Genomic DNA, 16,889 nt, shown 5'->3' on the forward strand with positions numbered 1-16,889 from the left:
CCCTACCCCTGGGAATCACCATACCACCCTCTAGCTGCGAGGGGCTGGAAAGTGCACAGTACAATCAGTGGGACCATGAGGTGGTCAGGGAGCACAGTCAGAGGTGGGTATGTAGTAGGGCATGCTAGCATGTAACACGCAGCATGTAACATGTAACATACAGCATGTAACGTAACATCATAGAGCATGTAACACTGAACATATAGCAAGTAACATCTAACACATAGCATGTAACGTAGTATCACATCGCACTGTGAAAAGGAACACATAGAATGGGACATGTAACATCCTACAGCACTGCAACATGAAACATGGCATATAGCATGTAACGTGCAGCATGTAATATTTGGCACCTAGCACGTAGCATGTAGCATGTAACAATGTTGCATGCAGGATATAACATGGAACACGCAGCACGTGGAGCACGCACACAGCACACAGCACACAGCACACAGCACACAGCACAGCACATGGCATGCACGCAGCCCTGCTGTAACACGCCCCTATGCACGGCAGGCGCTGCTCCACACTTTGGGGTGGTCCACCCCATCCTTTAGGGCTCAGTACCGGGGGTCACCCCTGGGGCACCTTTCCCCCCCACACACCCCAACTCCCCGCAGGCAGCAGCCGGAGGGGGGCCGCCCCCATCCTATGCCCCCCCCGGGCACCCCGCGCCCGCGTTGCGCAAAGGGCCGTCGGATCAGTGCGGGCGGATGGAGATAAATATATAATTCCTTTTTTTTCCCCTCCCGGAGCGACGCGCTGTCTAGACGCCCACGTGATGGGGCTGCGCACACGGAGCCGGGGGGGGGGGGGAGAAAGAGGGGGGGGGAAGGGAGGATTTAAAAAAAAAAGGGGCGGGCGCGGCCACAACGCGCACGCACCGTCGCTCCCCCCCCCCCCCGCCCCCCCTCACCTCCTCCCCCCGCAAAAATAATTAAAGAAAAAAAAAGGCAAAAGGGAACGGCGAAGCCGCGGCGGTGCGGGTGTGTGCGGGGAGCGAAAAAAAAAAAAAAGGAGGAGGAGGAGGAGGAGGAGAAGGAGGAGGAGGAGGAGGAGGAGAAGGAGGAGGAGGAGGAGGTGGAGGAAAAATAATAAGCGAGAAGAGCCCGAGCGGCTGCGGGAGAGGGGTGGGGGCGCGGGGGGGGCCGCGCTTCACTCCGCGCTCCGTTTCTCTCCTTCGCAGCGGCGGAGCGGCGCGGGGACATCGGGCAGCGGAGACGGGCGGAGCGCAGAAGGGGCTCCGCGGGGACGCGCGATGCTGCTCCGCTCCGCGGGACCGCGACGAACGCGCCGAGGCCGCTCCGCACGTAGGGCCGCCGGGCTCCTTTTTTAATCTTATTTTCCACTCTTTTTTTTTCCCTTTTTTTAAGTATCTTTTTTAATTATTACTATTTTATATTTTTTTAACCTCTCTCTTCCCCCCCTCCTCTTCCCCTCACTCTTCCCCTCCCGCCCCGTCCCTTTGCCTCGCCCTTCTCCATTTTTTCCGCCCCTCTCCCCTTCCCAGCGCGGCGCGTTGATGGGAGCTGCGGCCCCCGGCAGCTCCAGGACTCCCCTCGGCTCTGTGCTCTCTCCGCACCCGCGCAGGGCCGCCCCCCCCAGCGCGATGCACCGCGGAGCCGAGCTCTGAAACCGCGCCGATTTTTCCCATTTTCCCTTTTTATCCTTTTTCTCTCCTTCTTTTTCTGAAGGAGAGCGGCACCCTCGGGTTTTTCTCTTCCCCCCCCACACTTTTTTTTCTGTTCACCTCGCGCAGCCCGGGCAAACCTTGCGCTGCTCACTCCTCTCTCCCCCGACCCAAGCAAAGCGCTGTGAAATTGCGCCTCTTTCTACCATTTCCCTCCCCCCCCCTCTTTTTTCTTTTTCCTCTCCTTCTTTTAGTAGAGGAGAGAGGCACCCCCGAACTCTCCCCTTACGTCCCCACTTTTTTTCCACTTCACCTCGCAGCGCGGTCGCCCCTTGCGCTGCCCACCTCCAAGCAAAGCGCTGTAAAACTGCGCTGATTTCTGTCACTTTTTATTTTTTTCCCATTTTTATCGTTTCGTATTTTTAAAAGCGAGCAGCGCCCTCCCGCCGAACGCTTCCCCCCCCGCTTTTTTTTCTTTTCACCTCGCGCAGCGCGAGTATTCCTCACGCTGCGCACCCCCCCCCCCCTCGCCATCAAAGCGCGGAGCCTGGCGCATGCACCAGCCCGGCCGGGCCCCCCCCCCGCTCGCCGCTGCCCCCCGCCTCGCCCCGGCTGCCGGCCCCTTCATGCTCGGCGCACGCCATGCCCGTGCCGTAGCCGGGGGCCCCTCCTCACGTCCCGCATGTTCAGGACCAAACGCTCGCTCCTCGTCCGACGGCTCTGGCGGAGCCGCGCACCCGGCGGCGGAGAGGAGGAGACGGGCGACGGCGGTGCGCCGGCCGAGCCTCGGCCGCACTCATGCGGCGGGGGGGGCCGGGGGTGCTGCCCGGCCAAACCCCCCCGCGGGGGCGGCCGGGGGGCGGCGGAGGGCGAGCTGAAGGCGCTGACCCACGCCGTGCTGAAGCGCTGCAAAGAGCGGCAGCTGGAGGGGCTGCTGCGCGCCGTCGAGTCCCGCGGGGCGGCCCGCACCCCCTGCGTGCTGCTGCCGGCGCGCGGAGAGGCGCGGTTGGGCGCGCAGCGGGACGCGCTGCCCGCGCTGCTGTGCCGGGTGTTCCGCTGGCCCGAGCTGCGGCACGGCGCGCCCCTCAAGCGGCTCCGCGGCTGCTGCCAGGCCGACGGCGCGGCGCCCACAGAGCTCGTCTGCTGCAACCCGCACCACCTCAGCCGTCTCTGCGAGCTCGGTACGGGGCGAGGGGGTGGGGATGGGGTGAGGATGGGGGTGGTACCGGTGTGGGGATGGGGTGTGATGGGGTGTGGGGATGGAATTGGTAGTGATGTGGAGATGGGGACATGGAGGATGGCCTAGCGGCGGCGTTAGATCGGGATGGGGCTGGGGATGGACGCTGTCGTAGGGATGGGGTATGTCCTAGGGACGGGGAGAGGGATGGAGTTGGTAGTGATGTGGGGATGGGGATGGAGGGAGTACGTCCTGGGGATTGCATTGAAGTGGGATGGGGATGGAGATTATGGCGTGGGACTGGGGCTGGAGTGTGTCCAAGGGATGGGGTATATCCTAGGGATGGGGTTTAACGGGGTGGCAATGGAGGTAGTGAAATGGGGATGGGGATGGAAGTATCGGCGGGGATGGAGATAGTGATGTGGAGCTGGGGCTGGAGTATGTTCTAGGGGTGGAGTATGCCCTAGAGATGGCATTAAATTGGGATGGGGCTGGAGTATGTCCTAAGGATGGGATATGTCCCAGGGTTGAGGTTTAATTGGGTGGGAATGGAGGTAGTGATGGGGACGGAGTATGTCCTAAGGGTGGCATTAAATGGAGATGGGGCTGGAGACAGTGATTTTAGTGATATGGGACTGGGGCTGGAGTATGTTCTAGGGACAGGGTATAATGGGGTGGGAATGGAGGTAGCGAAATGGGGATGGGACTGGAGGAGTATGGAGATGAGTATGTCCTAGGGATGGGGTATGTCCTAGGGATGGGGTATAACGGGGTGGGAACGGAGGTAGTGAACTGGGGATGGAGATGGAGGTAATGATGGGGATAGGACTGGGGGTCATGGTTGGCATGGAGTATGTCCTGGGGATGGAGGTGGTAGTCATATGGGGATGGGGTATGATGGGGTGGAGATGGGGATGGAGGTAGTAATAAGGGTGGGACTGGAGCTACTGGTGGGAATGGCATATGTCCTAGGGTTGGGGATGGAAGCAGTGGTATAGGGCTGGAGCTGGGATATGTCCTAGGGGTTGGGTATGTCCTAGGGATAGGGATGATGGCGGTAGTGATATGGGGCTGGAGCTGGGATATGTCCTAGGGATGGCTTATGTCCCAGGGATGGATATAATGGGAATGATGGGGTTGGGGTATGATGGGGTCCTGGGATTGGGGCTAGGGTATGGCCTGGAGATGAAGGTGGTAGTGATACGGGGATGGGGTATAGACTGGGCGTGGGGATGGAGGAAGTGGGATTGGGTCAGGGATAAGCTATGACCTGGAGCTGGGCCATGGCCTGAGGGCAGGGCTGCAGGTAGAGATATGGGGATGAGGGTGGGTTGGGGCTGGGGTATGGGGTTGGAGGTAGTGATATGGGGCTGGGGTCAGGGATAGGGATGGGGTTGCAGATGGAGGTGGGGATGGGTTATAGGGATGGGGTAGAGAATGGGGATGGGGATGGGGTTGCAGGTGGAGGTGGGGATGGAAGTGGGGATGGGGACGTAGGGGGTAGAGATGCGACCAACTTTTTTCCCTTGGAAACCCAGTATCAGTAATAAGCCCCTTTAAAGCTTAGAGGTGTGGGGATGTGGGATGCAGTCAACTTTTTCCCTCTGAATAATGATAGCAGTAGCAATATCATAATTATATCAAAAAAATCCCCATCTCCGAAATTTAGAAATGTGGGAATGGGGACGCAGCCAACTTTTTCCTCCTAAAAAAAAACCCCATAAGAATGATAATCCTCAATCCCCCACAAACTTGAGGATGTGAGGATGGGATTGTGGATGGAGGTGGGGACGTAGGAATGCGTTGGGGATGCAGCCAACATTCCCCCCTAAAAACTCAAGAGAAACGATAATTCTTAAGCCCCCAAACTTGTGGGTGTGGGGTTGGAGGTGGGGATGTGGGGGATGGGGATGCAACCAACTTATTCCCCCTGAAGACCCGGTTAAAACTACGGTTCTCAACCCCCAAAAGCCTGGGGAGGTGGGAGTGGGTTTGGGGATCATTGAGTGGTTTGGGTTGGAAGCGACCTTTAGGATCGTCTAGTTCCAACCCCCTGCTATAGGCAAGGATGCAACCAACGTAAAACTTGGCGATGTAGGAGTGGGGATGTATGAATGAGGTCAGGAATGCAGCCAACACTCCCCCTCCCCCCACAGCCAAAAAAAAAACCAGAAAGAAATACTAAATCCCAACCGCCCGTGCGGGGCTGTGGGGATGGGGGATCCCTCCCCCCCCGACCCCCGAACTCTTCGCAGTACATCTTTTTTTTTTTTCTCTTTTTCTCCCCCTTTTCGGTGCCCCCCCGGCTCCGCGCCCCCCGCAGACGCGCGGCAGCGCCGGCGCCAGCGCCGCTTTGTTTACCCGACGGCCGCCCCGTCCCGTCCCGTCCCGTCCCGTCCCGCCCGGCGCAGCGCCGGGAATGCCGCTATCGTATCGCCTATCGCCTGTCGCTCTGTTTGTTCTTTCTCATGGCACAGCTTTTCATTCCCTCGGCTCTTTTCTCCCTGCAGAGTCTCCTCCTCCGCCCTACTCCAGATATCCCATGGATTTCCTCAAGCCGACGGGTGAGTGCGGATCCTGCGAGCGCTGGAGTGGGGGAGGGGAGGAAGGGGGGAATGGGTTAAAATGGGTGGAAAACGGCCTGAAAGTGAGGGAAAGATGAGCTGAAAATGAGGATAAATGTGTCAGAAATGGGGAGAAATGGGTTAAAAAACGGGGGGAAGTGGGTTAAAAGCAGAGAAAACTGATCAAAAATGGGGATAAACGGGTTAAAAGTGGAGGAATATGGGTTAAAAATGGAGAAAAGTGATTAAAATGGGGGGAAATGGGTTAAAATGGGGATAAACAGGTTAAAATGGGGGAAAATGGGTTAAAGTTGGGAAAACTGGGTTTAAAATGGGAATAAGTGGGTTAAAACGGGTGAAAACGGGTTAAAAATAGGGAAAAGTGATTAAAATAGGGGAAAGCCAGTTAAAAATATGAATAAAAAGGTTAAAAACGGGGGAAATTGGTTAAAAATTGAGAAAAGTGATCAAAACTGTGGGAAAGGGTGTTAAAAAGGGGGGGCAACTGAATTAAAGATGGGGATAAACAGGTTACAAACGGAGAAAATGATTCAAATTGGGGAAATATTGATTAAAAGTGGGAATAAGTGAGTTAAAAATGGGAGAAAACAGGTTAAAGTGGAGATGAATGAGTTAAAAATGGGGGAAAATTGATTAAAAGTGGGGATAAATGAGGAAAAATAGGGGAAAACAGATGGAAAATGGGGATAACAGGTTGAAATGGAGGAAAATCGGTGAAAAAATCGAAAAAATTGATGAAAAATGGGGGAAAACGGCTTAAAATGGGTTAAAGTTTGGGAAGACTGATTAAAAATGGGAGAAAATGGGTTTGAAGAGGGGATAAATGGGTTAAAAATGGAGGGAGAAGGGCCATTTCTGGTTAGAAATGTGGGGAAGGCAGCACTGCCTTTGTCACCACGAGGGCTTGGGGCTGCTGTGGGACCTTGGCTGCCCCCCAAGCAATGGGGCAGGAGGAATGTGGGATACGTGGTGATGGCTGTGGCTCGCAATGAGATGTGACACATGGGCTGGGGGAGGCGTGTGGGGCTGCAGGGGCATAATCCCGTGCTGTGGGCTTGGGAAAATGAGGATAAGTTGCAGGGGAGAGTCTGGAAAGGGGGGTTTTTGCAGCACCGTGTTGGTTGTGGTTGGGTGTTGGGGTGGCAGAGGAACCCCACCTGGGGTTGGCAACAGCAGTTCTGTGTCAGCTCCTGCTCGGCAACACGTGGGGCTGAGGAGGGGAGGGCTGGGAGTGGGGGGAGCCTGGGGGAAGCCCACACCCCCCTGTCCACACATCCCTCTGTCCTTAAAGATGAGTGGGGCTGCTCAGTGCTCCCGTGGTGATGCTCCTTGGTGGAGAGATTCCAAGATGCGTTTTCGGAGAGCGGCGCTGGGTTTTTGTTATGGTTTTGCCTACAGTTTGTAGGGTTTATTGCCTTTTTTGTTGGTCTTCCCCCCCCCCCCATTTTGGCCAGAAGAGCAGTTTCCCTGCAATCACTGCTCCACACTTCCCTGCAAATCACTGCTCTGCACTTTTCGGGCCTGGCTGCTGGAGTCGGGATGAGCCCCACGGGATTGACTGGAATTGGCCTTTTCATTTTCAATTGTTTTCTCAGAAAATGAATGGAGGAAGCCCCAGTGCCGTGGTGACCTGGGTCCCGTGGTGGGGTCCCATCCTGCCCCGTAGCACCGCTGGGTTTTCCACTCTGCAAGGCCCTAGGAGCAGTGCAAGGTTACGGGTAGAGGTGTGCTGCTGCTGTTGGGTTGCAGAGCATGGGATGTTTTGCTATGGGGTGAAAGAACACGAGGGGAAGGCGAGTGGATGAATGGAAGAGGGGATGATAGGAGGCTCAGCATCCCACGCCCTGAGGTCTCTGGGATTTGTGGTTTTGGGACAAAGAGGTGTGATTTCGCCCGGACAGGGGGCCGCTCCCCCTAGAAGTGTGTGATATCTGGGCTCGTTCCTTGGTAACCTTTGTTTCTCCCCATCCATGGGATTAAACGTGCTCTGCAGACGGCTCTGCCCTTTATGGGCTGAAGGGTTAATGCTGGGATCAGTCCATTAGCAGGGCTGAACTGTCCCGTCTGCCTCCAGCAGGGCCTCGCTCTCAGCAGCCCGGCGACATATTTATTCATTAGCAAGTGTTGACATAAGGTAGCAAAATGTGTGTAAACAGCAAAGCCGCAGAGCAGGAATGTGCCATTTCGAAAGGAAAAGTGATGCGGATCAGCCAATAGGAAGTGATTAACGCTGCCAATCGGAAGCGAAGCAGCAACTGGGTTACTCACCGAAAAGCCCTCTTCTTTTTTTTTTTTTCTTTTTTTTTTTTCCCCTTTTGAAAGAAAAGCCCATTTGGCAGTTGAACTGTGACCGCGGGGCGCGTGGAGCTCGCGGTGTGTCGGTGCAGGTGGTTGGGGCTTCCTCTGCAGCTCGGCTTGCACCGAGCCGTGGGATTTTGTGTTCCAGCATCCATCTGTCCCTGCGGTGCTCCCTCTGTTCCCGCCTTCACGTAGGGGTTTTTGGGTTAGGTCAGTGCTTGGCAGTGGGACAGCGCAGTGCTGTTGACGTGGTGCGTCTTTGGATGCAGTGCGGGACCTTGGGTTGGAGCAGTGCCCTCACTGGTCATTGGATAACTTGGATATTGGATATCCACTGGGCATTGGAAAGAGCAGCATTGTCTGTGGAGGTGGGAACGTGCTCCCAGCATTTCTCCATCACAGAATCGCTGAGGTTGGAAAGACCTCCTTAGGTCAAGTCCAGCCTTTGACCCAACCCCATTGTGCTCACTCATAGAGTCATTGAGCCTGGAAGGACCTCCAAGGTCATCAAGTGCAACCATTTCATGATAATGGCGATGGAAGTACGGAGCTCTGCATGCCCCACGTGAGCCAACGTGGGTTCTGGTGGTGATGTCCACTGTGTTGTGGCATTGCCACATTCTTGGAAGTGGTGGAGGTTCTGAGGGGCTATGTCATCGGCTGGAGGAGAGCGGGGCTGGGGCTGCTGTTTTGGGGTTGTTGGGGTGGATTTGATGTTAGTACACTTTGGCTGTTGTCCGTACACCTCAGAGTTGGTCTAGATGATCTCTTGTAACCCAAGCCATTCTCTGCTTCTCTACAGCTTTGCATAGAATAAGAGCTGTGTTAGATGTGAGATGAACAGTAGTGCCCACAGGTAATCCAAGCCAGTACTTTGTCCCATGTTATTTGGGACAGGAGCTGCTGGGATGTTGGCAGTGCCCCCATAGCATCAATGGGAGCTGGAGGTTGGGTAACCTCTGGGTAGGAGCTGGCACCTTGTGAGAGTGGGATCTGAGAGCTGTAAAGCAGTGATGAAGGGGTGCTGTGCCTTTCCTTGGTGTGTTTTGTAGTGTTTTGGGAGGCTATGGGTCTGTCTCACCTGTGGGATGGTCCTGTGTGCAGACCACGTCTGCAACCCAAGCAGCTGAAGTTGTCTCAGGGACACAGCTTGAGGAGCCTTCTGTCTGGGTTGGAAAGAGTTAAATAAAAGGAGAAAAAAAAATAGCGAATTTCTTTAAAGAACAGCAAACACTTCAAGGCATTTAGAGAGTGTATAGTGTGCGCTGTTTCACAAGTAAGTCCATTTCCTGTCTCCTCTATTGTTTTCAGCGTGATTAAGTGTATCCTGTTAAACTGTATATTCCTGTGAGGGCTGCGACTTCACTCTGATAAAAGGAGGTTATGCACACAGTGTTTTTTTTTTTAAATTTCATTGAGATTTCAGGGATGAAGTCTGGAGAAGTGACTTATCAGTAGGAAGAGGGCTATCTGGGCTCCCTTGGTGGTGGCCCTTGTGTTGAGATAGAGCAGTGAGCAAAGGGATGTCGTTAGGGACGTCACCCTGATGAGGCCAAATTCCTCCAGCAACCTGCCAAAGGGCTGGATGTTCTGTGAGGGCCCTTCCAACCCAACGTTTTGCGATTCTGTGGTCTTACAGAGTCCTTGCAACCCAATGTTTTGTGATTCTGTGATCTTACAGAGCCCTTCCAACCCAATGTTTTGTGATTCTGTGGTCTTACAGAGCCCTTCCAACCCAATGTTTTGTGATTCTGTGGTCTTACAGGTCCCTTGCAGCTCAACCATTCTAGGATTCTAAGAACTGAGGATTTGTGTGAACTCTGTGGGGCTTTCTTCTTGCCCTCCTCCCCCTTCAGGCATAGTGTGGCCTTGGGGTTGTTTCCCCCGTGGCTGTGATGAAAAAGCTGTAGGATTAGGGGACTGGTGTTAGCTATTGTCACCTGGAGCAAGGAGGGGAGACGCTTGTGTGGCTAGGGATGAGGAGGTCCAAAAACTTGGGGATGGAGAGGTCCAAAACCCAAGCAGTGCAGCACAGACTTAAACCTATGAGCCATCTCCATTTCAGTTCCCACTTCGGCAAGCTCAGGTGGTGAGTACTTTGGTGCACAAAGCCATGATTTTGGCAGCTCCATTGCAAGAACAACATGATGTCCTACCCCGGTGACTCAGATGGAGAGGTGGCCGCCGGTCTGTCATTTGTTGCCACACTGTAATCAGCACAGGGCCAGTGATTAAGTACTGTGCAGAGTCTTGATTGAGGTGATGAGTTAGGGTGGATGCCTCTTGATGAACTGCCGTGTGTGTGCAGCCAATTAGTAATCGCTTCCTGTTGAACGCTTCGGAATGTGCACGATGCTTGCAGCTTTGCTTGGAGCCTGCAGAGTAATGCATGTACACTGATTCCTTCTTCTTTCCCTCTGCTACAGCAGGTTGTCCAGACTCTGTGCCTTCCTCCACTGAAACAGGGGGAACTAATTGTCTAGCCCCTGGGGGGCTCTCAGGTAAGACATTTCTCCTTGACTTTACGCGGTTGTCTCCACTCGTGTCCTGTTGGGTCCCTTGGCCAAGGGTTTTGGAGGTGTGTCTCGTTGGGAAAAGTGTGCTCTGAAGGAGAATTTGGTTTGATTTCACATGCAGAGGATGTGTTGAAATGCCGGAGAAAGTTGTCCATCCCCAGAAGCTGATGTTTCCTTTGTATTCTAGCCTCATGCCCCATTGATTTTGGAGTGAGGTGTGTTGGAAGGCTGACTGGTGTTGGTGTTGCTTTGGTCGGGTGCATGTGTTTTATGATCAATGTGGTGGTCCCTTGCAGAAGGGGGTGGTGTCCTTTGCCTGGCAGTGGTGGCACTGATGTCCTGTCCCTGGGACAAGAGCCATACCTGGGCACTGCCTTGGGCTCTGCTCATTGGGGTTCTGGCACCCAATACTTCATGCATCTTCACAGAACGTGTTGAGTTTCTCTTGTTTCCCCATCTCCCACCTCCTTCAGCTTGCAAGTGCCGTCACGTGATGTGTTTTTTAGAGTGGTTTTCCCAACCCTCCTTGGTTTTTCCCAATGTGCAAATCCCCATCACCCTCCCACATCTGTGGTTGGACTCTGCGTGTTGACATTGCCGGGATTAAAGCAGTTGTGCCGAGTGTCCGATACCGTGTACCTGCACGTCCTTGCTGTGTTGGAAGGTGCTTCCTTTGTTGGGATGTCTCCCTGATTTACGATTTGTGGAGCATTGATGCACCATGTTGCCCTGAGATGGAATTCCAGAAATATGTAGGCTGCGCGCGCGCGGGGCCGTCCCTCTCTCCAGGAATGGCGTTTGGTGTGGATGTCTTTAAGCCAGCCCTGTTTGTTTTTCTTTGGGTGTAATGTATACCCCGGCTGTTATTTGAGAGGGGAGCATATTGTTTGTCCAAGGGCCCTAATGAGAATTAATCAAAGGGAGGGGGATTGGGAACGGAGCAACTTGTCGTTTCTAGCGTTGGGTTTTCCTTTTTTTTTTCCTTTTTGTCATTGGAGCCTCTGGCTTTAGGGAAGAAAAAAGGGTCTGGAAAAAGAAAGGAGATGAGAAGCAAAACAACACAATAAGGATGTTGTTAGATAGTTTTGTTTTGGTTGTTGATTTTTTTTTTTTTTTTCCTTTTTCCTCCTGAAATGTGCCCATTGCGGAGGGGAGGAGAGAGCTCAGTTCCACAGGATACCACATGAAATAAGCAGAGGAAGCACTTGCTTTTAGCAGGGGGCTTTCTGCAAGGGCCGGCGATTGATAACATCTCGTCTGGCTGCTCTGTGCTGGAGGGAAGGAGGGAGGGGGCCTGGGCTGCAGGAAATCACCCGGTGCGCTCCCCAGGGCCCTGGGGAGAGGGAGGGGGGGGGCATTGGGATGCTCTGGGATAGTGATGAACAAACCCCAGAAGGAGGGCTCATTCCCCCCCCCCCCCCATCGAGTGCAGTCTTTTTATTTTTCATATTCCACATGTTTGGATTTATTATTATTATTTTTAAATCTAAGGTTTCTTCCACACCAAAAAAAAAAAAAAAAAAAAAAAAAAGCCTGGAAACAGACCCTTTTATCATCACTGCTCACTCTTTTCCCTCCACAAATGTAGCCATTGAGCTTAATGAGGAGCTGATAGGAGATTTGACTCACGGAGGGACACGGTTAGCTACACAGGCCATGAAACAAAGCCGAGTGCCTCCACATGAAAGAGCATTTGTTTTGCATTTGCTCTGATTTACTGGCATCTCCGCTCCGCGCACAGAAGTGTAGCACTGAAAATTCCCAACTGGAGGGACCCAGTTGAGAAAGGAAAATAAACGCTGCTTGCAGCAATTCTCTAAAGCCAACTTACTCCTTTTTCTTTTTCTTTTTTTTACCTCCTGGCATATTTAAGTCAGCAGAAGAGTGTGTTTGAAGGGTATGTTAAGGAGGCAGGGCATTCTCGGAACTCTTTAGGGCAGATGTGGGTTGCAGGTTCCCTATGGAGAAATGCATCCTCCTCTGCTCTTGGAGATTCCAGAGCTTGTGGTGGCCTTACAGTAGGGGGCTTTAATAGAAGTGATGAAAACCCATTTCTGTGGGTTTGGAAGCTGGGCCAGGAGGGATGCGATGGAGGGATGCAGCTTTGCAGCATCATGAGTGCAAGGACCAGGTTGGATACAGTTGGGTAGTGGTTACGTACGAAGTTGGGTACCAGTTGCCTACCAAGTTGGGTACCAGTTGAGTAGAAGTTGAGTACTGGTAGGGTACCAAGTCTGGTACCAGTTGAGTAGAAGTTGGGTACCACTAGGGCACCATGTTAAGTACCAAGGTGGGTACCGGTTGGGTACAAAGTTAGGTGTCAGTTGAGTACTATTAGATACAAGTTGGGTACCAGTTGCATAGCCAATTTGATACCAGTTGGGTAACAGTAACAGGCAGCAGATAAGTGTCCATGTGCAGAACCACAGAGGGATGGGTGGAAAACTCGGGGTGCCCTCCTACGAGGTGGAGTTGTGTTTTCATGTTGTCAGCAGCAGCGTGGAAGGGGACAGAGTGCGAGGGGTGGGGACAAAGGGAGGGGACACGGCCACATGATGCCTCCGTGACCTAGTTGGCTTCAGTTGTAAATGGGGGGGAAAAAGAAAGAGAAAAAAAGGGTGGGGATGAGGTTTGTTCCAGAGGTCAGAACCAGAGGAGGGAACCTGTGGAGCGTGTGTGCAGCATGACTGGGCATTGTGCAGCATCAGTGCGCCCACATCCCCTCCTATTGACCCACGGCACAGCCCTGGCTCTCCCACTGTCCAGCCCTTGTCCCCCTCTGTGCTGCTTTGTATGGGACTTCCCTCTCTCTTTTTCTTCTCTTTATTTTTACGGGTAGTTCTTGCATTGCCCACCAGGATGGTTGTTCTAGATGGTCTTCAGGATCCCTTCCAACCCAAAGCCTTTCTGGGTGCTCCCAGCTCTTTGTCATGTTGACCCAGAGGGAAAATATCCCATTGGGGATAAAAATAATTCCTGCAAATGGGAGACAGAGGGTAGCTCTTCCTGGGTTTGGAGCTCACTCCCAGCAGATGGGTTTGGTTAGTGCTCTGCTTCCAAACAGAGCATGTGGGGGTGGCTCTGGGGGATGTGATGGGCACAACACCCCAAGCAGCCCTAATCCCAGCGGGGAGTTCCCAGCGCAGGGGTGGGATCTCCATGGGATGTTGGAGGAGATGGGGAAGGTCCAGTGGAGGCTGGAGGCAGGGAGCAGACCTCGCCTGGTCTGATGGAGCATTTCCTTCAGATCTGCTCCGTCTTGGCGGCATGAGACTGAGTGACGTTTCATTATGGGATGGCGGGCAGGCCTGGAATGTTGCACTATGCCTCTGATCCCTGCTGGTATCTGCTCTCAGGGAGCAGCACCTTGCCCAGACCCGCAGCTATCCGCCAGAGGTCCCACGTGGCTCCGGTCCCCCCTTCCACCTCCCCCAGCACAGGGTTTATGGCCTTCTGTGAAATGCCTTTATTTACAAACGGGCATCCTATTATAATCTGAAATTGAGACATCTTCCTGTGCAGCTCGGGTTGTATATTTGTCCCAAGGATAAACAATTGCTTGGAATTTTTTTTTATATTATTATTATTTTATTGGGGGGGGGGGAGGCGGTCACTTATTCATGATTTATTTGTGAGCTTACGTCCTCCTTTTAGATTTCCTTTTTTTTTGTTTTTTTTTTTCTTTTTGACCCCATCCAACGCTGCACAAAGCTGCTGCACCCTTTCCTCCTGAGCCTCTGTCCTGAGCCTCCCAGCAGAGCGTGGCCCCATGCTGCAGGGCGGAGGTTATCAGGGGTTAATGCAGGATGACAGTGCTGGAGCCGGCGTGCTGCAGGCTGCCTGCCAGGCGAGGAGCCTCGGGCTGCTCAGCATCAGCTGACCACGGCACCGCCGGCCTGGCACCGACTGCTCCTCGGCTCCGGGGGGGGGGGTTCTATGGGACAGTCAGCCTGTAGGAGCCCAGAGGCAGTCGGCACCCGTTGGGTGGTGGATTTGAGCTGCTCTGGAGAAGGGGGGTGTTGGGGACGTGGGCAGTGGGCATATAGTGGGGTGGGTCAGCAGTTGGACTTAGGGATCTTGGAGGTCTTTTCCAACCATAATGATGTTGTGGTTCTGCTTAGAGACGTGGTCAGTGGATGTGGGGGTGGTGGGTCAGTAGGTGGGCTTGGGGATCTTGGAGGCCTTTTCCACCTTTAGTGGCTTTATGACTCTGTGAGTGGGCATGGTGGTGACGAGCTGAGAGTTGGACTTCTTGGAAGTCTTTCCCAAGCTTAATGATGTTGAGGTTGGTCAATGGTTGGACTTGATGGTCTTGGAGGTCTTTCTCAGCCTTAGTGATTAGGATGCTCCCCGAGATGTTCTCCCAGGATGAGTTAAAACCCAAGGGGTGGCAGTGAATCATCCCATCCCATTTCTCAGTTACGTGATGCCTTGGGGCTGGTCTGCACTAAATTGCAGGAGGAATCCCACTGTGAGCTGTGTTGCAGCCCCTTATCTTGTTTGCTCTCTCCGCACCAAAGGGATTTGGGTTTCTGGGGTGTTTCCTAGCTCCCTGTGGTGCCAGTGTGCTGGTGATGGTTTGATGGTTGGACTTTGTCATCTCAGAGGTCTTTTCTGACCTTAGTGATTCTGTGAGTGGGCATGGTGGGGATGGGTTGACAGTTGGACTTAAAGGTCCTAGTGGTGTTTTCCAGCTTTAATGATTAGAATCATAGAATCATAGAATTGTTCAGGTTGGAAAAGACCTTAGAGTTCATCAAGTCCAGCCTGACCATACTACCCTAACTCTAACAACCCTCTGCTAAATCATGTCCCTGAGCAGCTTCTGTGATTCTATGTGGCTTTGGGGCCGTTGAGTTTTCTCCTATAGCCTGAAGCTTTTGGGGGGAGGAACAAGGGTAGGAAAGTGGATTTGGAAGCATGGAGCCAGGGAGGGGTGTGTGCCTGCACTGGCAAGCAACCCAAACCACTCTCTGCTGCAAAATAAAATGTCCCAATGAGTGGCGGAAACCCGATCGTTGGGGACATTGAAACCGAGACAGGACACAAACACTCGTACGGGGACGGAGCCATTCCATCCCCACTGTCTGCATGCAGGTATCAGTTACACTATGGGAACAGTGACATTAACCCCACGCACCGACCCGCCATGGGTCACTGGGACTGCGCTTTCAAACACCAGTGCTGTGAGCATGGTGGTTGGGTGTGCGTGGCGAATACCGGGGGCATGGGGACACATCGCGGTCCCCAGACCCACTCTTTGGCACAGGGCAGATGTTGGGAGCCAGGCCCCGTGCAGTGCCAACCCCCGGCAGATTGAATGACCCACGCCGCAGCCTGGCCGCCCGCCCACTGTCACAAAGGAGCTTCCTTCCCAGTTTATTTTCAGCACAGGGATATTATTAACCGCTGAGGCACGGTCTCCGTTTTGGTGTCGCCATGCAAAAAAAAAAAAAAAAAATCCACTTTGCATGTACAGCCTTCTTGTCCAAATCCCATTGGTTTGTCCCCGAATGGCCGCTGGCTGCTCTTTAGGAATAGGGTGGCACTGGGAATACCACCCGGTCTGCCCTTCTCTCCCATTGCTTCTTGCTTTTTTTTTTTTTTTTTTCCGCTGTTTTTTGGTTCGCTGTTGAAGTGCGTGATGATAACTTTCACCCTGTTAACGAACAGGAAACATTGGGACAGGACAGGAAATTACATCAGGGTTTAGGTGAAAAGAGCCAAGAAGGGGGAAAGGAAAAAAAAATGCAAGAAAACAGCGTTATTAGTGAAGGGAAGAAAGTGCCAAGGAGGAGGAGAAAAGAGAGGGAAGCAGAGGAGGAGGGACGCAGCCCTACGGAGCGCAGCTTGCAGCCGGAGCGCTCTTGTTTTATTTTCATTCTGTTGAAAAATATTTTACTAGCAGGGTCACCTCTGCCTGAGCGCTCCACCTCGGCACACTGAGGGATCGTTTCATGGCTGCTCTCAGCTTCCTTCCCCAAACGTTGAGGCTGGGGAATCGCTTGGCTCGGAGGCACGTTTTGGTTTGGCTGCTCAGCTCTCCAAACTGGTCCCCACCCAGTGTCATTATCTTGGTTTTAACTTGCAAAAAGTAAAAAAAAAAAAAAAAAAAATAGAGAGGGAGCAGCTCGGTAAGAGCTGGCTCAGCCCTTCTCTACCCTTCTAACCTCACTGCCCAGGATTCATCATGGCTCCGGGTCCTGAAGTTGAATCCATGGTGTTGGAGGTTGTTGGGGTGAACCTGGGGGCAGAGATGAGCTCCTTCCATTGCGTCCCTCATCCCTGCTGGTTGGGGGAGTCAGCACCTCATTTCTTGCCCATTTTCCCCCTTCATCTCCTCTCCCAGTTTCCAAAATCTGCTGTCCATTTTTCCCTGTTTTCTTCTCAGTCTCTTCTCCTGCTTTCCCGTCCTCAATGTGCCATCACTCTCCCAGCTCATGAGCACCCATAACCACCTTGGAGATGGAGTGGGGCATCCAGCATGTGTTACAACCCTTTTCTTGATAGCCTCCACCCCGCAGGTGTTCGAGAACTGATGGAGGTGGTTTGGGGTTGGGCTTTGGTATCTCAAAGGTCTTTTCCGACCTTCATGATTCGGTGACTCTATGACTTGCATGGACTTTTTTGGGTGAAGCACAACTCTTCATGATTTTCTGAGGCATTCTCTTTGCGCGGGGCAG

The 16,889-nt window shown here is 53.2% G+C and overlaps 1 protein-coding gene across 2 annotated transcripts in view; it reads left to right on the forward strand.

Annotated features, from left to right (window-relative positions):
- The first annotated feature begins 1,100 nt into the window (after positions 1-1,100).
- Positions 1,101-16,889, forward strand: part of SMAD7 (SMAD family member 7) — a 28,223-nt gene continuing 12,434 nt past the window's right edge. Inside the window, exons 1-3 of one of the 2 annotated variants that reach the window (XM_427238.8) lie at positions 1,101-2,811; positions 5,318-5,371; positions 10,117-10,191. In XM_427238.8, the coding sequence (XP_427238.2) occupies positions 2,313-2,811; positions 5,318-5,371; positions 10,117-10,191 (628 nt within the window). In that variant the 5' untranslated portion in view covers positions 1,101-2,312. The remainder of the gene's footprint in view (positions 2,812-5,317; positions 5,372-10,116; positions 10,192-16,889) is intronic. The other variant, XM_004949014.5, reaches the window with a different exon arrangement.

The sequence above is a fragment of the Gallus gallus genome, chromosome Z, assembly GCF_016699485.2.
Source record: "Gallus gallus isolate bGalGal1 chromosome Z, bGalGal1.mat.broiler.GRCg7b, whole genome shotgun sequence".
NCBI classification, from domain to species: domain Eukaryota; kingdom Metazoa; phylum Chordata; class Aves; order Galliformes; family Phasianidae; genus Gallus; species Gallus gallus.